Genomic DNA, 25,822 nt, shown 5'->3' on the forward strand with positions numbered 1-25,822 from the left:
ATCCTTTTACTTTTTTAATAACATATAACTATATACATGATTAAAAACTGTAACAAAAAGCTGCAGGGACAGGAAAAATGTTTTGTTGGATCCATGCAGATGGTACATTTAAAAAAGGATTTTACAAATCCATGTACATCAAATGGAGCTGCAGTGACAAGGTTGAAAAAATGGCAACTCTATATTATTTACCTGAATGTACAGGGAATAGAGCACAGACATACAAAACACACAGAAAGAATACAAAAGAGTACACAGTGTAAATGCTGTTACCACAGGAAATCTCTCTCTTTCTTTTTTTTTTTTTTTTTTTTTTAGGTAAATAGGAGAAAGGAAGTAAAATCTCCTTTTTCACATTTTATATTGCAGTTTAAAAGGTAACTAATTATTTGCTGTATTTTGTTTTTCTTAACTCTGACATACACAGTAGAAGTATATGGCATCTGCATTTAACAACTCAGGAATATTTGGATTCATTTCCATGTCTGTGAATGCACTGTCATTTCTGAATAACATTGTGTATACATATTGCTTTGAAAACACGATATGCAGATTGACGTGAGTTAGAAGTAGAAAATATTGAGGGCTACAACACTACCAAGTGCTGTATAATGTTGTCCTGGTCCTGCAGTGTATTTAAGGGCACACACAAGTTCAAATCTACGAGGAATTGCTCAGAGAGTAAAGTTAAGTACGTGTGGAAACAATTTGCTAAATCAGGTCTGGAGTTTTCAACAGTTCGTAGTACACACTCTGCAGCCAGAACTGTTACACCTGAGGCCATAACTCTGTCCTTACACCCCACAGAATGTAGCTACAGTAGATGATTTACTGTACTTCTAAAATACATTGTCTTAATTCTAAGTTAAAACTTAAAGTGAAACCTTAAAAAAAATGTCTGGGGAGCTCTACATCTAGAAAGAAGACGGGGATAATGTTTAGTTTGTTAATTGCAAGTTGGAAGAGATTCTGTCGGCAGCAGGAAATAGCGTGTCAGGTTTTAAACATCTTACTTCTAAAAGATCATGTTCATATTTTTGTCCTGGGCTCAACAAAAAGCAGACAACAATGAAAATACAGTACTAGCCAGTAAGTTCACCTAAGGCTCCCAAGCATGGCGAGGATGGCAAGGCATAATTTAATAAGAAAATAAAATCAAGCTAACTTCTTGACAGGTGGGCTTTCACTAGGTTCTTCCTGTGGTAATGAATACTTAATGATTCTCAGTGTAATCACAAGCAGTTTACTAGCAGACAAATAAATGGAGTCTGTGTGTGCATATACTTGTTTAAAAAAAGAAAAAGTGAAAACAACAACAGTGACAGCAACAACAACAAAACTAAGCAGGCAATGAAAGTTGAAATATTCTGTGAAGCCTTGGGATCTGTTCCTGTTCTCCTTAGCACTCTTCCACCCTGTCTGGCCATGCTCTTTTGGCAGGTAAAACCTTTTAAGTCCCTGTAAGTGAGGGAGGATTTCTGCTTGTAACAAGCCATAAAATAATTATTAAAATAAGCTTTGAAAACCAAAACACTCTGGGTCATGAAAGCCAAATCTCATGGTATTTGGATTTCATTGTCCATATAATGATTTAGTACCTTCCCCAGTTTAACCTCTTTATGTGAGCATGCTAATTGGAAAGTTGCCAATATACCAATTTTGGGCTGGTTACAGTTCACAGTCTTACATTTTTTTCAAAACATGAATGGTACTTGATTATGTTGTTTGATCCTAGCATTTTGGGTAAATTTGGCTTGTAAAGCCCTTTATGAAACAAGAATGTCAGAAGAAGGCAGGTCTGCTTGAGAAGGCAACTTGAAAGCAGTAAGACTTACTTTGTTTATTTAAAGAAGAGATAAATGTGTGTATGCATGCATTTGAATTTAACAGTTTTATAGCTAGAACTGTTATTAAATGATGTCCAATAGCAACTTTATCTTGTTATGGTAAGTTTTATAAAGATGTAACTCTCAAGAGAGTTTCATGAAAGCATGCAGAGTTGGTTTGCATTCCTTATGCAATTATGTGCCCAGTATATATGCTGCAACTTAATTTCTTAAATACATTTTGTGTAACACTTTTTATTCCTGAGTGCTGGTCTCCATAAAGAATACAGAGGGTGGCATCATGTGCTCTTCTGCACAACATGGTCTTCCATCATTTTAGGAATTCTTCTGAGGGATCTTTATTGTCACAGTTTTAACTTCAGAATATTCTCTCAATCCACTTTCACCCCTAGAAAACAAAATGCAGGTTCATCTTAGACCAAAAATTAATTCTGTATTCAGCAAAAACTTGTAAAGTGATTCTTTGATGAAGTTAAGATACAACCTACATTTCTAGGCATAGGTTTCTGTTGTACAGTAATTTTGTACTGGTTTTCCTTTCGTGATGTCTTTCAGAAAACCTGAATATGAAGTTGCAGGCTAGTCATAAGACCAGTGGATGGCTCCAGCATTTGATAAGGAGATACAGAATGATATTACACCCAGAAATAGTTACTGTCCCTTGATGGAACTATTGGAAGTGAACTGATGCACTCTGTCCTTTCCAGATCCTGAAAATGTTCAAATACCAAGACCTACACTACTGACCAGTGAATTTACTGCTTGTTATTTGCACCCAAGAAAAAGAACGTCTAAACAGTACTATGGAAAACGAACTGCTCACAACTTTGGATAAAGGTAACAATGACTCCTAACCCACTGGTCTTTTTTCCCTGACAAAATGTTCAGCAGCAGAAATCAACATTTGCACTTACTGTGAAAGAGAACTCAGCCTGCTCATATTTCCACTAGGTAACGAGAAAACCTGTTTTTGTCCTGGCACAGCTTCTTATCTAAGATCCTACATACTTTTAGAAGCTAGTCACTTACTAGGTCCCAGTCATCTGACACGTGACTCTGTGGGATACATGTTCTCCTTTGTGTAAGTGATGCTCAAGAAATGTGTTTCTGAGTGCTTTGTAGATTTTCTTGTAGTCAGCTCTGGCCTGGCTCATCTCGTAGACAACTCTGCTGAGGCACAGAGCAGCTATGGCATGGCTTCTTGGACGTTTTGCCTATCTCCTCTTAGGTATAGATACTTGCACTTTGCTGTGCATATTTTGGGTGATGGAGATGTGTGTTCTAGTCAACTCACAAGTTATGTTCTGCTGGCTGCTGTGTATGTAAAGCAAAGTCCCCACCTCAAAACATGCACAGTCCAAGTCCATGAATGGAGGTTCTCTTCTATATGAACTTATATGAGGATTCTTTTGCACAAGCACTTAGAGTCATTTGCTTCTTGGTTAAATTCTTATCCCCATCCATAAAACACACCCAGTACTGTTCTCTTACTTACATTAAAACTAAAAAGTGCTGACACGTGCATTATCATATTAGCATGTTTAGCGTTTGACACTGCCTTCCCCCTGGATCCAGCTATGCAGAATTTAAAATCCCAGCTATACCATAAAGAATATTTCAGGGGAGTTCCTCAGAATCCCAGTCTAGTAAATGTTGTTTTCAGAATGGAGTGAGGAGCCACTGTTCAAAGCAATTAAACCCTTCAGTCAGTCCCCAGTGTTGCATAGCCTCCTTTGTGTTTCCTTCTATACTGTATGGTTTACACAAAATGTAATGCTGGGGGAGGAGTCCTGTGACTTTCCCTGGAAAGTTAATGAATTTGTGCAGAAATACAGCATTTACCATCCCATTTCACCCTACATGCAGTTTTGAAAAGTTGCCAACACACTTCAGCTTGGTAAGCCTTACACGTAGTTGATGTCTAACTCACTAAGGCTGGTGTTTTACTAAGCATTTTAAGATGCACAAGAGCCTAAGTACAAGCAAGGAAATATATTAGTAAAGATTCTTTAGCATGAGAACAGATCTGATTGAGTTGGACCACCTCACCCCCAGCTTTCAGGGGAACATCTTAGATTTGTTTCCAAAAGGATGATCAAAACACTTAGTTATTTATCAGACTTAGCTGAGACACAAAACCATTCCTTTATGGCATACTAGAAGCCGTCACCAGGAGCTGCATGGAACCCAAAAACTAAAACTAGTAAGTCTCTCTGCATGAAAGTTTCTGCTTGATTTGGTAGTGATGCAGCTTGGCTCCAGACATCTGATGAACGCATTTTTGCAAGTCACTATGTAACCTGCCTCACAGTATCCAGTGCCTTTGTGTATGTTCCAACTGCCAGTTGTTTTGTTGTTTATTTGTTTTGGTTTGTTTTGTTTTACCTTGGTCTGGCAAACAAAATTAGTTGTATTTATTGGTCTAATTCTTCATCTCAAGGCTTCAGGGCCTTGTGCATTTGTATTCTGTCTGAAAGTTTGGAAGCGGGCAGTTGTGATGAATTCTAAACCAACTGTTTTTCTAAAGTTAAAAAAGTTTTCATGCTGAATAGGATGAAGGGTAATTCCAGACCATCAGAGCAGATGAGTCAGTGCATGTTCAAAGGGCTTGGTTGTCCCCACAGCCTAATACAGGGAGGCAGGGAGCAATAACATCCTGTTGTATGGCAACTTTGTGTCTGTTTGAATTGCAGTTTGGTATCAGGGTGAGAACAAGGTTTGTGTCTGTGAGAGGGAGGAGCCCAGAGGTCAAGTTTGCATGATGCTATCCTTTGGTTGTGGAGGTGTGAGGGAAGGGGAACAAATTGCTCTCCAAAAATAAATGATATTACATACCCTCCTCCCTTCCTCAAGCAAAGAGAAGAATGGTAGAAAAAAAGAGTTACAACTCCAAGGCCTTTGCCTACTTGCACTTCTTTTTGGAAATGCAACTATGCACTGCTGTAGCTCAGAGTCATACAGAGAATAATAATTCCCATGACAGTAAATGTTAAGTCTGAGGTAGAATAGCACCTCCTTCCCTTGAAGATATTTGGACAGAGACCAGAATTCTGGGGGACTTGCCTGATTTTCAGTTCAATTTTACACGACTCAGTTACTGATAAGGAGCTTTAAAAACCTGTAAATGTAAATGAATTGCTCCTTCAAACTCCTTCTAGAATAAAATAATATTATACTTCTTTAAGAATAAAAGAATACTGTAGCCTTAAGGTAAACAGAAATCAGTTCCATTCTGTACAAGAGTTTGGGTTCTCTATTGGTATGCACATACTCTGGTACATTTTGTGGGAGTGTAAAACGAGCGTAGCACATCTCAACTTTGGGTTCCTATTTTCCCAACGTGTGATAAAAATCTGTGAATTTTAATGCAGGAACAAAATAAGTCCCAGATAATACATTGCTAGCACAAATATCATAGTGGCAGAATTACAATCTGGCTAAAACATCGTATTAGCTTAGCAATGGCACAGATATGTATGAACACTTTCTTGTCTTGTTTTTTATTCTTTAATTACCAGACTCAATATTATTTATGCTGTAAAACGTATCACTTAAACACAGGGATCTAAGAAACCTTGGCATTTTAATAAAATGTATGCAGATATAAATTGGGGAGGTGAATTAGAAGGTGATATCTGATCAAAGAGGTTGTGAAGGGAGTAAAATAATTACTCATAAGCAGGTTTTCAGGCATCTTGGTGTGAGAGAGATGATTGCCATTCCAAACATTGCCTGTTTATGGTGAGTATTGTCAAAGCTGTGGATGTGAATCAAGTGTACAGCTATCACAGATTTTTCCTTGGGAGTTGGGGTGCTGCCTGATTCTGCCTCTCCTTCCCCCCTCCTCCCCCCCCCCTCCCCCCCCCCCACTTTCTTTTGCAAAACTCTACAATACTAATATGTGAGTATTTTGCTTGCACAGTTAACCTCCCTGAAGTCAGTGGGGTCACTCTTGGGTGTCAGGTTACTCATGTGCTCTTTCGAGCTTAGTAGTTTTAGAATATTTTCACAATGATAAGAGTTAGATGAGCTGACATATTTATGCCAGTGTGAGATCACCTCATAACTCATGAATGTGGAGAATAGTATGAATGTGTTATTCAAAGTACTCCCTAATGAGGGAAAATATTTCAGACTACATAGAGCTCATTTTATAGATCAAGTTGTATACTTCAACATATTTAAAGTTTTAAAGAGTTTGACCTTAGTTTAGTTTTACTGCTGAGTTTGCCATTAGCTATTTTGAAATCTTAGGTGAGACATATCTGGTATACATGCCTCCTGCACAGGAATTAATTGAATCCTTTGTATGCACAACCAATCTGGGGCTGACGCAATTGCTAAACATTTTTGTGATTGTAATGAGAACTAAAAACTGCTAACACTTTCAGTTAGGTACATGGGACAGCATTTTAGAAGGTAGCTCTGTTTCAAAATATTTGTGACTTTGTTCTAAACGGAATAAGACAGAAAGCTTTGTAATGGAAGGTGATTCTTTCTAAGGGATATAAACACATTTGTGTATTGTTCTGTAGGCCTGATTTCGTCTAACATTGTTTATAATTCTGGAAAAGACAGACACCTTTTTAATTAAATTCAGATGATCCTATACTGATAAATGTAGCAAAAGGAACAGAAAGGAAAAAAAATGTAAGAAAGCAAAATACATGGCAAAACAACTCTGAAACAAGTACAACAAATGAGTCAACAAGCATAAAGAAAGATATGAAATAGAATCTTTCTGGAAAATTGCTGATTAATATGGAGAAGGAAAACTTGGAAAACACAGGTTGCAGTTTGAAAAAAATACTCAGAAATTTTCAGTATCTTTCAGAATAAGAAGGGACTTCTTGTAACTCATTTTGTTGTGTTAAAATAAATAAATAAATAAATAAGGAAAGAAATGGATTTACCATATAAATCGTTTGCATTTAGAGCTGGCAGTGGTTATGAGTCATTTTACACTATGCCCTGATCCTCTGATGGGAATATGTCCTGATCTTAATTTGCATGGAAGGGTTCACTAATGTTTGTTAAGTTGTAGAGCTCAAAATAGTTTAGAAGACAGCGGTGTAATACTTACATCTCTCTCCCATTGCCAGACATTTTGAATCCTCCAAAAGGACTTTGGGCATTTAAGGCATTGTAGCAGTTTATCCTGTAACAGGAAAAGGCATTAAGTCCAATTGCACTGTCAGACATTTGGACAACTCAGGAGATACTGAAACTCATGGAGCTAAGGATACTGTATAGCTCTTAGTACTAACAAAATGGTCTCTTGTTGAAAAGAAAGAGGGACCTAAGCAAGCTTCTACTCCTTGCTTTAAAGAGAGTGGGATTTAGCTTGTGAGGACTGGAGGAGGGCACTGAACACTTGGATGCTTCAGTAATGGACTGTTAATCTGCTGACAAATTTCAGTGCCAGTTTATAACACAGAGCTATTAGGTTTGAATTTGTCCTTTTTCCACCTGATTTCTCGTGGATCTTTAGTGTATCCAGGCTTGACATATCAAATTGCAAGCTATTAAACTTTAGAAGTGTCACTTCCTACACCTAAATACAAGAGAAATAGGTGTCCCTTTGGTTCCTTAAGGTTGTAGAAAATACACGATTTCTTATGCCTTCAGCAGAAACCTCACAGGCTTCCTCTGCTCCACGGAAAGGATAATTTACACTGTTTTGTTTTCAGCAATGCTGTTCAGCGGTGTAACTGGAAGGTCATGCTAACAGAAAGCAAGGCACTTTCCACTTTCAATAGCATTCAGCTGCAGTGAGCAGACTGACTACATTCCCCAACAGCTGTTCTGTATCTTGGTTAGTGATTCACCACTAGGATGATCTAGATAAACACAAAGACAAAGGGTGCAAAACCGAGGTAATGTAATGATAATGAGCTAAACTCTTTATCTCTGAGAGCAGGAGTGTGATAACTTCTGCCTTACCAGACTGTCCCAGCCTGCATTGCTGAAGAGACCGTCAGGGCTTTGTTTATGTCATTTGTAAAGACAGCAGCTACCAGCCCAAAGTCAGAATTGTTGGCTCTCTCTATAACTTCATCCATGGTTTTAAACCTCAGTATTTCTTGAACAGGCCCAAAAATCTGCAACAAAGATTAATCATTAATTTGAAAAACAGCTCACACAGAGGCATTTATTCCTGTTCTGTTCTGCTTTATAAATGGCCTCTCCTGTTTTACTCTTTACAGATTTTATTAGTAGTAATAGCTGCCTGTAAAAAAGCATGAATTTCCCAAAGCTGTCATCAGAGTGAAACATAATTCATTTCTTCTTTTATCTTGTCTTTCAAGTCTGAGACTCTAAAGCAAATGACAAAAATTAAGCTTTTTTACCGAAACTGATGCTGTCAGTTGCTCTGTGACTAAGTTCTGAGAAGATTTTAACTTTTTTTTTTTTGGTATAATGGTCGTTTTCACTCTAAAGCTTTTGTCTCAAGAAGTAAACAAAAGAAACAAAATCATGTTTAGGACATTCTAAAATGATCTTGCCCATGTACCTCCTCCTTGGCAATCCGCATGTCATCTGTTACATTGGAAAACACCGTAGGTTCAATGAAGAAGCCCTTTCTTCCTAGCCCTTTACCCCCACATTCAAGTTTTGCTCCTTCGGTAATGCCACTTTGAATCAGTTCCAAGATCTTGTTGTATTGTTTTTTATCAATCTGAAAGAGAGAAGAAGCTGTTTGACTTGCAGGCCATGCACTTTAGATAATTAAACCAAAATAATTTTTTTAGGCAAGTCGTCCCAGAGAGTAGACTCATGCATATTTTCACTGTTTGAGCTTGAGAGGCCAAAGATCTACAGATAGCTGCTGACTGCAACCTGGGGCTCAGTCTTCTTAAGAATGTGTCCCTGTATGTATGTGGCTCAACTCACATTGTTGCTAAGGGAGATGGTTTATAAGAACAAACAAAGCAGGGCATTATTTTCTTGGCCAAAATTAACTTCTTGACAGTGGTATAGCCCAGCTGGTTATTAGTATCAGGAATATCTTTTAAAGATATATTTGTAATTTTGACCATCTTTTGCTTACAGTTCTTGTTCTTGTCTCTACAAGCACAGTTACAGTTGTAGACAATTCTTGACAATAAGTGCCTGCAAAAAGACTTTTGTGAGCCTTTCTCCTATCAATGGTAGCACTATGCAATTTGTGTCTTGGGAGCTGAAGTGCAGAATCTTGCTGTTAAAACTGTGGGGTGAACTTTCTGATATTTAGGATGAGAGTTCTCACTAAACAGAAGACATCTCTGATTTCAAGTGAATATGCACTGACTGGACTCTGTTGTGTTAGAGTTTAAATGCTTCTGGGCATCTGGGTACCTTCTGGGCTGCAGAGCTGAAGCACTGTTCATTTACCTGTGGACCTTGTTCTGTAGTTGGGTCAAAAGGACTCCCCACTACTCTCCTCTTTGCACGTTCTACACTTCTTCTTACAAACTCTTCATAGATTGATTCTTCCACGTAAATCCGTGAGCCTGCAGTGCAGCATTGACCTTGATTGAAGAAGACTCCTTGGTGAGCTTGTTCCACAGCATAGTCCACTACAAAACCAAGACAACATGAGTTGCTCTGAAACATCATAGACACATCTGCTGTTGCACCAATGTTATGGTATGACATAGCATCACATTCCCAAAACTTCAAAGCAGAAGTAGAATTTGGTTAAAAACACCAAAACACTGAACAATACATTATTGTTGTGCCAGGCCATAAGTGAAGGTGATTAATTTCATTTTTTTGTTTTAATACCTGTGAGAATAGGAAGTTTTAGTACATTTTAACATGTCTGAATTTGATTTTTTTTTTTTTGTCATTTATGCCAGCCTGGACTGAGCTATACTAGGGGGATATTAGGAGCATTAGAACTGTTTCAAAAGCACCAGTTTGCAAGAGACCACTTGGGAGTTCAAGCACCATCAAGTTAAAGAAGTGTCTGTAGATAATACATTCTACATGCCATCCCTTGACGCAAGCCACAAATACAGCTTAAGATCCCACTGCAAAAATTAAATCAAGCTACAGTTGTAGCAGTCAATACAAGTAGGACATGCAAAACAGCTTCAGCAATGCCTTGCACATCAACAACATGTCATTTACATGTATTAACAAAAACTCTTAAGAGGACCCTAGGAAGTGGGTTGTGCCCCATGCTATAGAAGTCTTTCTGACTTAAAGTCAGTAGGGGAGGGGAAAATTTGTTTATCCTCTTATACTTGCAGTTGATTTAATCCTGCATATGTGAGGATTACAATCAAGCAAGTACTTGAGAGAATTTAACTTTGATAATGGCAAGAGTTATCCTTCCCAAAGACAGGTTATTTTTCTGCAAGACAGAAATATCTTCTTGGCCTATAGAAGTGACTAGGTGAGGCTTTAAAAATACAGGCTAATTATGGAACAATCAATCCCTGATTCCTGTTCCAACTTCGGAGGTGCAACCAACACATCCAATATTCAAGCAGGAAAGGGAAAAACAGCCATATTTAGACAATGAGAGCCAAAATCTCCCACGGCATATAACAGCTGACTAGAAAAGCATTTGGGCCATGTGGCACTGAATTTATCATCAAAAAGTGATGACCTGCAGCACTGCAATACCTGTTATCAGCTGTCACAATTCAGAACGTTGTTTAAAGTATAATCTTTCATGGCATAAACAAAGCAATGATGCTTTACTTCCAGCATGGCCTAAACAACTCCATCTAACAGCAGTGTCTTATTCTGTGTTTGGCACGGCCATGGAAAAAAATGATGTGGGGTATTCCCTGGACCACATTCAAGTTTTCCCAGACAGCTCCATGGAGACTAAAAACAATAGTGGCTAGAACTGATTAACTGATGTTTCTTTCTCTTAGCAAAGTTAGGCACCATGGAGGGGCTCTAACCATTTTTCTCTGTGTGCATGTGTGTGCATGCACACTAAACTTCAACAGCTTTGTCATGCTTTCTGCTAACTTTTGGCACACAGTGTTCCTCAAACAGAACAAACAGCTCCTTTGGAATTGTGAGCAAATTGTCTCCTGTTCTTAAATAATCAGAGCTTTGAAGACTGAATTTCAGGTCAAGTGCTAGTGGTTTTAATTATGGGAAGCCAGAGAGCTTTAGTATGTTACACTGTGGAACAGACGGTCCTGGGGAAGACTTCGCTCTTCTCTGTGCCCTGTTATTCCCTTGTTGCCTGCAACTTCTCACCAACCTTATTTGGCAGATTCAGGTCACAGATAAACTGTACCTCTGTGTGGCAGCTAGGAGTGTTTGTCCTTCCTCTGTGGAAAGGGACAACACAGACCTGCCCCCAGCATATGTTACTCTACTAGAAGTGTTCAGGTGATCCAATCTGAGCTAGTAGGTAAAGGACATTTGAGATGTGGTGATTTCTGGTGGGAGATGGAGATGGGTAACCGGAGTACAGGGCTGTAACATCTGCACCTGACTTTGGTTGACAGGAGCCTTTTTTGGTTTACCGGGGTGGCTATGACTGCAATTTAGCCTCCCAGCTTGATAAAACTTTCCTAAGTAGAAATGACTTCAACTGCTGAGAATTCTTAGGCTTTTCCTCGTGTTTCAACATTGATAAATTCTGAAAGTGGATATGGGATTGTAACCAGCTCTTGTAATTCATGCTGTTCAGATCATTCTTCTGTTCAGTTTCGATTTTTGAAACTAAAAGACCAAATCTTAAATGCCTATTTCTTTGGGTTACAAAGTAAATTCTCAGAAAATGCAGTAAGTACAGTGTGCCTGCACACAGCCTGAAACAATAGGTCAAGGCAAGGTGTGAACTGTCCCATTCATCTTAATGGGGTGTTAACTTCAAAACCTCCCGCTGACGATTTAAATATCAACATTGTTAACTATTTCATTGCTTATCATGTAAGCAGAAACTTCCAGTTTGTGTTTTATCCTATTCTGAACTGCTGTCCTGTACCTTCAGGTGCCAAAAATCCCAGCTGCACGTCATTCAGTTGCCAAAATCTTCAGCTCCCTGCTGACAATGTCATTGAGGACATTTCAATACACAGTTGTTCAATTGTGAAGATTTTTTAAATGGAAGACTCTCCATTTATAGCTACCATCAAAACAGCTTAAAAAAGTAGTGCACTGAGTAGATTAGCCCCTCAAGTTTAAATCAGAGCCCTCCCTTTTTATGATTGCTATGAATCTATCACAGATTTTCCATATTTAAAGCACTAGGCCACCTTGCTGCAGAGTTTAGAAAAAATACATATGGGACCATGATTTTGATTAACACCATATCCACATGCTTGGTTTTAACTGTTTTTCTTTTTTTTTCTTTTTTTTTTTTTTTTTTCCTCTGTGAATCTCTGGGTACAAATGTTGTCTTTTTATAAAACCATCACACTCCAGGCTGTTTCTGTAATATTGAAAAGTGCAGTTGGTTACAGCTATATTGGTCCATTTCACTTTATCTAAAAGATAAGCCCTAAGATGAAAATAGAAAAGCCACACAAACATTTAAGAAAAATGTGGAAGTGCTGACTTACAATCCGCATCTGCAAAAATAATGTTTGGGCTTTTCCCACCCAGCTCCAGTGTAACTCTCTTCAAATTACTCCTTCCAGCTGCTTCTTGGATCAGCTTCCCAACCTGAAAGGAAATGGAGACACGTTTTACAGGCAATGTAGTCATACAGTTCACTTTAACAGCCAATGCTGGACATCACTGGAACTGAGCCTTAAATAATCCAGCAGGTTCTTCAGTCTAAACAGATTCTCATCATCAGTGGACAGCTTTCCAGTTCTCTTTTTTTTTTTTTTTTTAGAATCGGAGAGGGGACAAGGCACAACACAAGGTGTTTGTACCCTTCACCCCTTTGTGTCTATGCTAACATGCTGTAGGATTTATTTTAGAGTGCTTTAGGAGGGCTGAATTAAAAATCTGAAATTGGCATAGCTAGAATCACTTCCATGTGGTACAAAACAGATCTGATACCACAGTATGTATTAAGTCTGTACTAAGCTTACTACTGTTCATTAGTAATAACTGTTATCATGCTTCTTTATATAGTCCAGGCATTAGTTATCCCAAGTGATGAGTGTTAGTAGGATTTATTTCACTCTTATTACTTACAGTTTCTAGAGTGTTAGCCAAACTGTGGGAGGGCACTTGTTTGCTTCAAAATTTGTTTTTCAGCATTTAAAGTTTTAAGTAATTTGACACTGAAATCATGATTGAGAATACATCAGATTCTGAGGAAATATTCAGCTTTTTCTGTGGGATTAGCAGCATACAGCAGAATACCAAGCAGTTAGAAATGCACCATCCCAGATCTGACCCTCAGCTGCACCACAGATAATCTTAATATGGGTTGAGGAGGTCAAAAGCACCTCTAAATATCTTTGTAGATTGTGGAGCCAGCTGGAGCAGAATGCAGCCCAATGAGGAAATCGGAGCAGCCTCAAGTTGCAGATCTCACCAAGGAACACGAGGATCGATGGAGTTGTATCTGACAGCTACGTATTTGACATGTTCTGTGTACCCTGTACAGAGGGGGCATGGCATATAGAGAGGCAGCTGTACTCTCTGGAAATTCACCCCTCCCTGGATCAATGAATGAAAAATAAATCAAGATTCTGTACTGTTGAAATGTAACTGTGCCCATACTAAGGAATTATCACAGGTAGATTTAAGACCACACACAGTAAAGCACAGGATTAAGTGTCTGTTTACTACTGATAAACTTGAGAACTTTCATAAGTACTGTCTTTCAAGTGGGACATCTTTTAAGATCACACAGAAAGTTAGATGTGAAGTGAGATCTGAGTGAGGCTGCAGTTCGACTTCTTTCTCTAGTATAGTCTACATACTATAGAGTCTAGTATAGTCTCCAGCTGATGAGATTTCTCAGTTTTCTATTTCTAAGGTCAGGTGAGTGGGATTCCTAGCAGTATGGGGTTAATTGATGAGAATCCAAACCTACTAGAGAACTGAAGTCAGTCTGCTGGGAAAGTTAAGTCAGCACTGGAGTAATCAGAAAGCAAATGAAATAGAAACCAGGGCCCCCACAGGGAAAAGAAAAAAAAAAAAAAGAAAAAAAAAAAAAAAAAAAAAAAGAAATCCCCCCACAGGGGGGAATTGTGAATGACTTCATGTACCATTGTGATTAACTGTGTATCTGGTGATACCACAGTCGTCTATGAGAGGCTTTTTATTTATTTATTTATTTTAAAGAAATTAACATTAGCTTCTTTTCTTTACCCCTGTATTGATGGAATGGAGTGTTGACATTATCATGAAATTCCTTACATAGCCCCTTAATTGGAACTGATTTTATTGCTGTGTTTGACTGACAGCCAGAAGTGAACATGAAAAAGAAGGACCTTTCCTGCCCTCTACTCCCACTACTTGTATCAAGCACGTCATCTGCAAATTCCAACCTCTCAAACTGTGCTGGAAACGTACACTAAGCCAGTGAGAGTGCTGTGTTTATAGCCAGTGCCAGCCAATGCCATTCACACCCTCACTGCCTTGAACCTCCCTCTCTCAAAGAACAACAATCACCTCTTTCCCCACAAAAATCCACAAAGAGCAAAACAGACTGAAGAAACCAGAGCAAGGTGTTCAGCCCTCCATCCTGCCCCCCCTTCCATTCTACCACTTCAATGTCAAAACTGTTCTGTCTGTAAATACAGACTTCAACAGAACTATATGCAAAGAAGTGATTGGCAAATATGCAAGTCCAAATACTACGAATGGTGAATACTGAAGTCCGTGAGGCTTGGAGACAATGGTGTTAATTTGAAAAAATGTGCCCAGAGTACTGCTATAGAGGGAGGTTATTGTCGATTTTGCAAGTATAAACCTAACAGCCCCACTGTATCCTTCCCATCAGAAATCAGCATAGACATGAGGTTGGTAGGGCTCATGCTGCTCAGCATTTTTCTTCACTGTGCTCCTTTTGTGCCCTACATACACAGGTTGAGAAAAGTCTTAGGGAGGGCACCGGAGCTGTGATTATTTAATGGCAAAGACAGCCTTTTGTAACCGACCCTCTCTTTATGGAGAAAGACAGCATGAAAGGGATAAGTGATAGTGCTCCAATCTGTATGGTCTTTCAGTACATGCTTCCTGGGGTGTCTCTCAGATATATCTGTGCGCTCCCAATAGGCAGTGCAGACTTGCAAGGGAACACTGGAAGAGAGGACTCCCCCACAGATAATGGAGTTGTGCATTTATTCAGCAGGAATGTTGGCAGAGAAACCCCTGACTCCCCATCCTTGTTTTGAATAGGCTTCAAGATTGATATCAGGAGTATCCCTGGATAGCTTGTGAAGTACCATAACCTTGTAAGCTGCATGGAGGGTGAGGCAGATGTAATTTGGCCCATCTCAAAGAAAACAATCTGTTACTCAGAACAACAACAACAACAAAAGATTAAAGAAACATTTTGGAACACCCCTGTGCAAAACAGCTTCTTGAAGAATAGTTTCTGGACTGTGAACTGTAGGATGTTAGGAATTGAGAGTATACTGTGATAAAAAACGCTTGTTGCTTATTTGTACATTATTTGTACATTCTGTGTTGGAAGTTTAACATCTCTTTCAAGAGGATGCCGATGCAGTCATCTTAAATACTTCTGTGCAGAAATTCAAAAAAAAGTCTATTGCCTTTTGTGTTCTCTTAATTTTCTGTTTTCAGACAGAAAACAGTATCTAAATGGTACAGGTGTTTTGCCTTTCAAAGCACTGGAAGTCTCACAATTCAAAAGCAAACCTCCAAGGTTTGTGATACTTCCTCTATATCTTTGTCAGAATCTCCAGCTTTTCCTCTGCTCTGAGCCTCCTTTCGTCACAGATACATGTTAAGCTATTGGGGAACACCTGAATCAAAGGGAATAGCAGCTTAGATGAATGGCAGATAATTTTATTGCACTCTACCATAGACAAGACTGTGAAGGGTTTGCTTTGTAAATTAAGATTCCATGAACAGTGCAAAAACTGATGGAAGAAACACATCATCAGCTGCGTAGACATTTTAAGTAACTGGCCTACCCATTTTTGCTATTATAGTGTTCTTGGGTTATTGGGGAGGTGTCTGAAAAATGGTAAGTGTTGTAAATTACAAGAGATCGATAAACTTCTAGGAGATGGTATGATAAGGTACAAAAATTCCTCTGTTTTCTGGCAGAAAGTCATCAGTGTTTTGGCAAAACTTTAAAACCAATGCTTGTACTTAGTCTATGATGTTTGTATTATTATGATTAATTTTAAATCCAGATTATATGAAAATGTAACATTTTGGGACAAGGATGTTTGGGACATGTCCCCAGATTCAGCAGAGACAAGTGTATTTTAAAATGTTGGCATGAAGAATAGCAGCTTAATTTGACTGTGCAATGCCCTGTGTGAGGACCAGCACTGAAGAAAGCACAGAGAATCGTTCAGCATGCGAAAAGGGAATCCCAAACAGAAATCCCTGGAGAGAATCCTAAGATATAAATGGCTTATTTGTTCCTTGGGTAAATACTGGCCCTGTGGAAGTCTGCAGCTAAACTCTTACCGACTGAAAGGGTTTGTACGTAACCCCATTTGTTTCAGTTTTAAAAAGGTACATCCCTTTGACATAATAATTGTTGTAGGCCACAGTCATCCAAGGGCAGTTCCCTAAATTCCTCCAAAATTACCAAGGAGGGAAAAAGGAAAGAACAACTTTTAATTCAGGAAACGTAGTTGTCCAAGATATGATCTAACGGGTTAAGCAGAAGCAAGAATTAATATAATATAGAATTAGTACAGAATAGAATGAATAAATGATAATATTGCCTGCCTAAACTATTCTTACTTTGAACAGGGCATGTCAGTAGCACTGTAAGCTAACAGATGTCTCAGAACAGACAAATCACCTTTAGGATTCTTGTTGTTGAAGTGGAAAGTGTTAGGATGTAATTCCTGATGTCCAAAACCAGCATGATCCAGGAGAACTGACACAACTCATTACTAGTGCAGTAGGTAGACATTCTGTCTACATCATGCATTGTGACATTCATATCACTTTGGAAATGAAAGGCGAATCCTGCTGAGTAAATTAGAATCAGTGGTAATACAGCTGTTAGCTACAAACATTTGTTTGGCATGAATCAACCTCAACGCTCCTGTAGTTTGCTTTGATGGTCTCTCTAGTATCTTGTTGACTAATGATGAGATCATGGTTTGTTAATCTAAGTGCATAAAGCAAACATTCTGCCAAGCAAAATGCAGACTCTTCTGTTATTTTTTTTTGAAGTTGTTTATAGACCCTTCATTTACACAGGCATCCAGAACAATTTATTGGATATTTATTTGGGTTACTCCATAGAACTGCATGGACATAGACCTGAATCCTATCTTTAATCTGTCTGCCTTTTAATGGGTCATAGTTTGAACAAAGTGGAAAGCAGCCACTTAGGATAAATTTCTAGTTGGCCAAGGCTTCAAATATTTTGTGTACTATCTATGATTCTCATCTCGAGAGCATCTGACAGCTGGAGAGAGTTGTAAGCCACTCTGATTTGGAGGTAACGCATTTGCTATTAGCACTCATTACACTTTTGCAGCAAACAAGATTTTTAATCCAGCCAGTCCTTTAGATGCTCATTTGCTTAGATGCATAGCTTCTTACTCTCCATAATCATCTCTAATCTTAAGTCCAAAACAGACTGTGCCTAACTATTCCATGTGCACCAGGAACTTAGAGGTACCCTGTTCCAGTTCAAATGGAGCACACATACAGGCACAGCCAGACAGCTCACAGCAGTCAAAATATAGCTGTATTTGCAGTCACTTCGTATTCACAATCCTGTGTGAAAATAAAGGCATAAGAAGAGTAAAGCAGCTTCTTTATGGCTGTTTTTCTATACTATTTGTTGATCTTTTACTTTTCACTACTTTGCAAAAGTTCTTTTGGACAATAAGAAGGTAACTGGAAGGTGAAGAACCACACTGCTTGAGTTAGTACGTGTAAAAATTGTCTCCTCATCAGCAGTTGTCTTGGAAATCAATACGGTCTGCTGCTGATTTAACTGTAGGGGAGGCGACTTATATAACCTCTCCTGTACTTCTGAGCTCTGCAGCGCAATTACACGGGTGAACCAGACATCCAGAGTGTGGATCTGTTCTGAAACTCAGAAAATAAAATGGACTGAATTTTAATTAAATCGTTGGTAATAAGTCCTACAGGAAAATTTAATTGTTAAACAGAACTAAACCAGTTCCCTTCAACTAGAGACCAGAAAGATCAAGGAGAAATACTGTAAAATGTAATGGGATGCTTAAAAGGCTTGTGATCTTTCAAGGGAAGGTAGGAAAGGGAACAAGTGTTGACATGGTCAGATTAGTTCAGGAAAGATTATTTTTGGCAGTTTAAGTTCAGTGATTGTGGAAGATGAGGAAAAAACGTGTCAGTGAAGCCTTAGAGGAGATGGCCATAATTATGGAGTCTATGGATCAGCTCTGGTTCACTAAAAACAACACGGTAAAAATAAACACTTCTGTTAAAAAGCTGCTGAAGAGTATGAACCAAAGAAAGCAGAGAAGCCAAGAAAGCTGCTGGAACTTAAGGAGACACAGCATTTTTAAGCTTGCTTTCTTAGTATGATTTTTGTTCTTTGAGTGCAACAGTTGTCAACGTGAAATTCATAGCCCACTGGGTGTCTGCAGAGCCCTTCCTTCTGAGCTTTAGAGGGAAGAGTTTTGAGAGCCATGTCCTATGGCACTGAGAGAGGAAGTGATCCATGGGAGGGTATTCCACAAGAAGTACTCAAAGGGAAGAAAGAGCTGGAAGACTACTGTTCTTCTGCATAAACTAACCCGTAAAAAGAAGGGTCAGAAAAAAAGAAGTGGAATTTAACAGTGATGGTACCACAAGAAAATAGGTCTTTCTAGATGATTTTTCACATACTACTTGAGAGTGTTTGAAAAGTAAATAGTACTTAATTTTGAAAGCACTAGAGAACCTGAGAAATGAAAAATACTGTCCCCAAGCGTGACTTTTCTTTTTCCTGCTCAGAGTTAAGCTTCTCCTTGGACTTACTGAACTCCTTAGAAGCAAACAGTTCCCATCAATGTTGGAAACACAAACTAAGCGCACACTGTTCCAAAACCGCAAAACTTTCCATTCCTTGCTACAATAATGTGAAGGCAAATCTTGAGGAGACTGCAAGGATGACATGGCCATCGGTCACTATATTAAACACAATACAATCGTCCGCTCACATCTTTAGGCTCAGGAAGTATTTAAATTGTCAACTCCCAGAGGTTGTGAGGCTACAGCAGGGAAAGGATCACACATGCTCTGTTCTTCTGTAAGCAATCTGTTACTGGTCATGTTGCAAGATAAGGTACTAGGCTGGATGGATCTTTGGTGTGGCTATGTCAGACTTTATTGAGATAAGGTCATGAACTTGGCCTTCTTGCTCTTGTTTCTTTTGTCTGTGGAATGGAGTCTATAAATTTTACAAAATGTTAGAATTAAAATTATTTGTTGGAAGAGCAACCTGATTTCTGCTGCTTTCTTTAAAAAAAAAACAACTTTGCAGGAAATAGGTAGCAATAGCCTTTTCTGCGTGTGTGTATGTGAGATTTTTACAGGCAAATAGAAAGTTTTCAATAGGCAGAAGTATACATTTGAAAGGTAAACCATTTATATTTTTCTATCAAAGAACTCCATGGTAGAAATTTGAGAAGAAAACATGCCTCAGGTATCTAAACTTGAAAATGTTTGCTATTGTATTGATTGGTTTTACTATTAACTTGCTCACGTTGAAAGTATTAACTGCCTTAACTAGCACCTGGATGAAAGGCAGGAATGGAAGTTGCTATCTTGCCATTTACATATCTGATGGCTATCAGAAGTCCACATCACTGAAATGTACAATTGACGTGCCTCAGGACTAGAGAGACAAAATATTTCCATTATTATTTCATTAGAAATGGAAAACTGTTTTGGAAAAGTCACACACTCTATTGTTCAGCTCATATCACAGCATTGTGTTTAAAATCACAGAATGTTACAATGTTGACTTGCTCTTACAAAAAATCAGTGTTACAGGAAATCAGAAACAATATGGAATAGTTTACACTAACCCTGCATTAAAACGTTCCATCTGTTCTTGCTTTAGGTTCTTAGAGAATGTCTTTTTCATCTCTGTAATGCTTTTCACTTCCTATTAGTAAGGCTTTTAAAGGTAGGCACTGAGTTAGTATAAAACCCACAGCTTTTGAGTTTAAACGCCTATTAAAACTAAAGCTGTCTGGAGCTACAATAAAAATTTATTTTGGCTACAAAAGACAACTTTGAAACCTAACCCATCTGTATTTTTCCTCCTCCAAACAGTGCAACATCCTGTATAATAGAATATTTATCTTAAACAGAGACCACATATCTTTATGAAAACAATTGTTTCAACTTAATTTATGGGGGGTAATCAGCTCATATTAAGGTTTTCAGTACTCTAGGATGCTAATATAAATTAGTTACAGGAGATGTAAAGACTACAGTAATTCCTCAGAATCATCTGAAATCTGGTGGTGCCATTGACTTAGTACATAACCAGTGTATGTTACAATCTGAAATTGACATAAAAATTCATGTGCATATATTAATTAGAAGACAATTGTGTATGCAAATTAGACATGCAACTACATTTTACTGATAATTTAGGCTCATGTGGTAACCTCAAACAATTACAGGATAATTCCACCAATATTAGATTTATTTGAAAGAGTTAATCCTAGTGTCTGCAATCCCTGGGCACACCATGGCTGTACGCACACAGATCTAGTAGGGCTGTCTGGTCAGTCTATTTATTGACTCAACAAACTTGACTCAGTGTGAAGTGCAGCATCCCTGGGATGCATACAGCCTGCAACTGCCACGAGTGGGAGTCAAGCATATCAAAGACAGACTGGATCCCTGGGGTTGAGCTCCCTCCATACAATAGCTTGACAGATTTTGAATTGAAAAGGGCCTGTTTTTAGCACCCTCTAAATATAACCAGCCCTGAAACTCCCATGGAGATTCCTTTCTGTCTGCCTTCAGAGGATGAGATAAGGCTCCTTCTCCTGTGACTTCAGTCTGGAGTAACTCTATCATCCTCCCCCCTCTCACCCAACCCTGATAACAGCTGGCTTTGCACAATCTGACTTGAGGGATTCGTTTCTCTTTCTGCAGATGACAGCCTTACTCTTCAGTCCTAACTTCCTCTGTAACGTCTGCATCATCAAATCACTGCAAGATATTCTGGCATCCAGGAGACCACTGTCTCCGTCATCTTCTGGCCAGCATCTTTCCATCATTCTGGGAACAGACACCTTGGACAATTTCCTTCCTGCAATCTTTCCTTTCTAGACCTCCTCCTCCTCCTCAGTATACTTGAAAGCAGCATCAAAGCTGAAGTGTATTTGCCCCAGTTTGCCCCCTTCCTCTCCCCTTTTCCCCAAGTATGCCAAGATACACAACTTATGAATGCTAAAGCAGAATTTATGTATGCTGTGATATAAACTGGATGTTCTGCTTACTTGCGTGTGATTCACATCCTCTTAAGCCCACAGGAAATCCCAGCAATATTTTTCTAGCCATATCTGCTGTACTGAGGTGCTGGGCACAGCAGGAGCTGGAGGAAAAGAGCCACTTATGCTGTGATAGTGCTACAGTATATAAGCTTAGCTGGGAGGGACAGACCGGTGGTACATAAATGCATCTCTTTTATTCAGTGTCAGTAAAAAATGTAATGCAAGGACTTAATTCTATCTCCCTAAGTATTTATCTGGGAACACTTACCTCAGTAGATCCAGTAAATGCAATTTTATCAATGCCAACATGAGATGCTATAGCTGCACCAACAATTGGACCAAATCCTGGCAAAATATTGACAACTCCTGGTGGAAAGCCAGCCTGTCAAAATAGGAATGAATGCAGGGAAGCATGATTTATGAAAACTGACAGAGCATGTTAAACAAGTCATGTGCTGGTAATTCCTTCTCCATAAGGAGAGATGGACATTATTCCTGTCAATTATTCTTACCTCCTTGATGAGGGCTCCCATATAGAGAGCGCTGAGTGGTGTTTGTTCCGCAGGTTTAATAACTACTGTATTGCCACAGCACAGAGCTGGAGCAATCTTCCATGCAAACATCAGCAGGGGGAAGTTCCACTGTAGGAAAAAATAAAAGTTGATAGATGGAAAAATATTGCAGTGGTGTTTTGATTTCAAGATGTCAAGCTGCTACCTCATTTACTTCTCAGGCCTATCCTCAACATAAATCTTGCCCAGCACAAAGCAAGGATTTTTTTTTTTAATTGCTGCCGTTAAGAAAGTGAGAACAGTGACCTTTCAGTTTTTTTTCTTCAGTTCAAAGAAATAAAGACCCGACCCGCAGTCTTTATAAAAGAATCTTCTGCTATCTGTTAATTTTTTTACTCACAGCTTTTTTTTCATTTACTGTTTTGCAGTTGTCACTTTTAACTCTCACGACAAATGGTTCTTACTACTGATACATTCAGAATGAACGGTTCATGCTGAAGCATTTGTAGATGTACATTTCCATTCTTAGAATACATCTTAAGACAGAAGATTTATACTCAAATTATATAATCACTAAATGATGAAATTACAGTAAAACTCTTCTATAAATGTCAATATTAGGTGAAAGCATTTCATTGGTATCTTTTCTCAAAAATTTCTTACCCTGCAGTTTATATGAAAGGTATGAAAAGGACAGTGCAAAGTTGACAAAAATTGCTTAAATAAAAATTCTGCACCACCATTAATTTCAACTTCATGTAACTGCAGCAGAAAATGTAGTGGGTTGTATTAATTTGGTGTATAAACAAGTTGTGGGTAAAGATAAGTGTAACAAGTCTTTGGCTTTATGCATCCAGGTCTGATCCTAACAACAGGTTAAGTGGATAGTTCCAGTGATTTTGGTGAAAATACTAGCATAATAAAATAAAGGCATTCTCATAAAGGCATAGAATAATCTCCTTTGGAAAGAAAATAGAAACTATCAGTCAGCCACTGGCCAGAACATGTTACTGCCTGATGCATATCAGCTGCCACTCTCATAGACATCTCTCTAGCCCCTGGCTAGCTTGAAAAAATACACAACTGTCTTTTCTTCACCGAACACCCAATTTTTTACTCCCTCAGTTGTTTATAAACTCCGGAGACAAAGTGATGTTTTAATTCCATCTCTAGTATATAAACCTAGGAGGGGAGCTATTGGGCCAACAGCGTGCTGACAGCCTGCACTTGTAATGGTATTGCAAGGAGAGCTTTGACGAGTTTTATAGGGAAGTACATAGCCCTGTTTATGCTACAAAGCTGCCAAAGAGAGTATGTTTTGATGGAAGCTAGGATGTGAACGAAGACGAGGAGTTTAGTGCTAGGCTTGCTGTTTAATTTTATTTTTGTAATAATATATTTGGTAGTGTAATGGCTGAGTGCATGCAGCGGCCCTGGGGCTTTACTCTGTGACTGGTAGCTGTGGAGGAAATATGTAACAGATTAGCAGTAGTGTTAGAGTAGATGTGTATGACAGCCATGTAGAAGTTTCAAAGTAGAAACTGGGGGGGGGGCGAATGAACAAGTGTGGTAGATGGCTGGGTACACCAGACAAAGCGTTTTACAGATCTAAACTAAATAAATCCTGCTTCAGCCCTTGGCCAAGGTTTCTTCACAAGATTTGTCAGTTAAGTTCAATGAGACAATCCAAAGAAATGTCTAGCAATTTCGGGGTTAGCTGTTGAGGTTGCTATTTTGCATCCATGTACTGAATTGAACAACGGCCACAAAGGTGTGAAATCATAAAGATGACTTGTGAATGGAATTGGATAATGCATAGACGTCTGCAGGATGGCTGTAGCCGCAGCGTTTTATGCCTTAACAAAGGCATAAAATAACAACAAATATAAATAGGGAAAACGGGCTTAGCATTGTTGAAGTAATCTTTTCTGGCTGCTCCTCATTTAATGGAAATGCTGCATGTTGCTGTTAAGTGGGTTTGTGGTTAACATGAACAAAATAACATGAACAAAATTTTCAAGGAATGTCTTGATTAGTTCCCCAATGCTTTGTCAAGGAAAAAAGCTTCCACACAATATTTTAATAGCTCTATATGAGCCTCCCATTGAAATTTCTGCCAAAGCCAGTTAACTAGTTCTTCTGAAAAAGTTAGCTTTTCAGTGTAATTCCCATGTCACGTTCAGCAACAGTGTGTTAAGGATGTATACTGGAGTGTAGGGGCAATATTATATTTGATGAAACACTGTGTTCCTCTCTCATAACAAATAAAATAAACATTTAATGTCTCTTACTAGCTACGCAATGTTAATTGTAATGATATGTCTCCTGGAGTTTCTTCTTCTCTTCCAGCCTTGTAAAAGAAATACCAGGAAAGAATAGAATTAAAATGCATCACATTCTCCCAGGAACTGAGGAGCCTGTTAAATCACAGTAAAAACTAAATAAATAAAAAGACTGCCACAGCAAAGCATCAATTTTCCATAAGTTGTGTGAACATCCATAACCACAGCCAGCATATTAACACTGTGTTTTGCTTTGCTTGTTTTAATCATGAGAATTCTATGACTTGAGAACTTAATTCCTAATAACAGAGCCTAAACCCTATTAGCATGTTCAAATAAGCATTTGCAGGGAGGCTGTTAAAGATATGTCAACAATATGAGCTCAGCTTTTTTCGTAATGGAAAACACACATAGCTGAGGACCATGTTTTATGTGTCTTTAAAGAGAGCTGGTTTAAATGAAAATAAATAGAAGGCGCTGGTAGAGATACTCACAGGGATGATCTGTCCACACACTCCGATGGGTTCATGTCTTGTAAACGTAAAATAATCTCCATCTGAAACAGATGAGCATGGTTACTCTCAAGTGCAGTTTGACTTGGCAGAACAAACAAAAAAAAAAGCTCTAAGGATCAGCCTTTGATGGCAGTAAAAGAAATAAAGAACTCATGGAAATGTTTTTTCATGAGCTAGCATGGGAAACCTAGGTTCAGGAGCAACCTAATTGTTCTTTCTGCAGAACAAAGGGAGCAGGCAACCCATCAGAAAGTAGCCTGCTTTGTTCCTGGGGAAGGAGGACAAGCTGTACAGCACAAAAAAGGGCAGCAGCAAGGAAACCACTTACTGGCCTCTACTGATTTGGGGATGAGAGAAAAAGGAGTTGCAAAGTCAATTTCCTGAAAGGACTAGAATAAAGTAATATAAAGGCAAATAATACAAGCAGATATGGGAAAATAGTGACATACATCTCCTTCATCTTCCACGGAAGACAAGGGGAGTTGAAAGTAATGGAATGGTACACCAGAGTCCGTAGATGTGGAATGAAGGTGGTAAGCCTGTGACCGATGTGTAACTGAGCACAATTCACTGCAGAACTCAACACTGTGGAGAACATGGGGTCATCACATAGCCATGCCTTGGAGAACAAGGCCTGGATCAGAGGTGGCCTCAAGCTAAACAGGCAGTCAATTTAAGTTGACAGGGAAAAGCTGAATGCAGCTGGAAAACATGATGAGAGAATAAGAAAAGTTTTCACCAACCTTTTGGACAGATAGAGGTAGATAAATAAATGAAGGGATAAAGCCACTGGAAACTTGGAAATTCTGAGCTTTTCTCACAGGCTTCTGACAGAAGTAAGATTATGGACTAATAAAGATCCTAACAACAAACATGCAGGAAAAGCAGAATGGACACCCACGAACAGGTGTGGATGGTGTGAGGTTTGAGGAAAATACTTAGCTTTCTGACCAGGTAATTATTTTTAAGGTCGGGATAAACAAAAATGGCAAAAACCAATATCCAGAGGTGAGACGTATCATTAATTAAAGCGCATGCTGTTATGCTAGATCTGCAGTCTGTAACTGAAGAAAACACTGTTGAGCTCAGGGCAGCCTGAGTCAGGTCATGAAATAAACAGATCTGTGATTTGGGGTCAGA

The 25,822-nt window shown here is 38.7% G+C and overlaps 1 protein-coding gene across 2 annotated transcripts in view; it reads right to left on the minus strand.

Annotated features, from left to right (window-relative positions):
• Positions 1 to 1,051: 1,051 nt before the first annotated feature.
• The window catches only part of ALDH1A2 (aldehyde dehydrogenase 1 family member A2), a gene marked incomplete at its 5' end in the record, with an annotated part of 54,594 nt that continues 29,823 nt past the window's right edge, over positions 1,052 to 25,822 (minus strand). The window contains 9 exons of one of the 2 annotated variants that reach the window (XM_084293091.1): positions 1,052 to 2,235; positions 6,931 to 7,005; positions 7,791 to 7,948; positions 8,362 to 8,526; positions 9,222 to 9,406; positions 12,371 to 12,473; positions 21,642 to 21,755; positions 21,886 to 22,014; positions 24,662 to 24,723. In XM_084293091.1, coding sequence (XP_084149217.1) covers positions 2,163 to 2,235; positions 6,931 to 7,005; positions 7,791 to 7,948; positions 8,362 to 8,526; positions 9,222 to 9,406; positions 12,371 to 12,473; positions 21,642 to 21,755; positions 21,886 to 22,014; positions 24,662 to 24,723 — 1,064 coding nt within the window. In that variant the 3' untranslated portion in view covers positions 1,052 to 2,162. The remainder of the gene's footprint in view (positions 2,236 to 6,930; positions 7,006 to 7,790; positions 7,949 to 8,361; positions 8,527 to 9,221; positions 9,407 to 12,370; positions 12,474 to 21,641; positions 21,756 to 21,885; positions 22,015 to 24,661; positions 24,724 to 25,822) is intronic. The other variant, XM_084293092.1, reaches the window with a different exon arrangement.

Source organism: Netta rufina, assembly GCF_964035555.1.
Source record: "Netta rufina genome assembly, chromosome: 11".
NCBI lineage: Eukaryota > Metazoa > Chordata > Aves > Anseriformes > Anatidae > Netta > Netta rufina.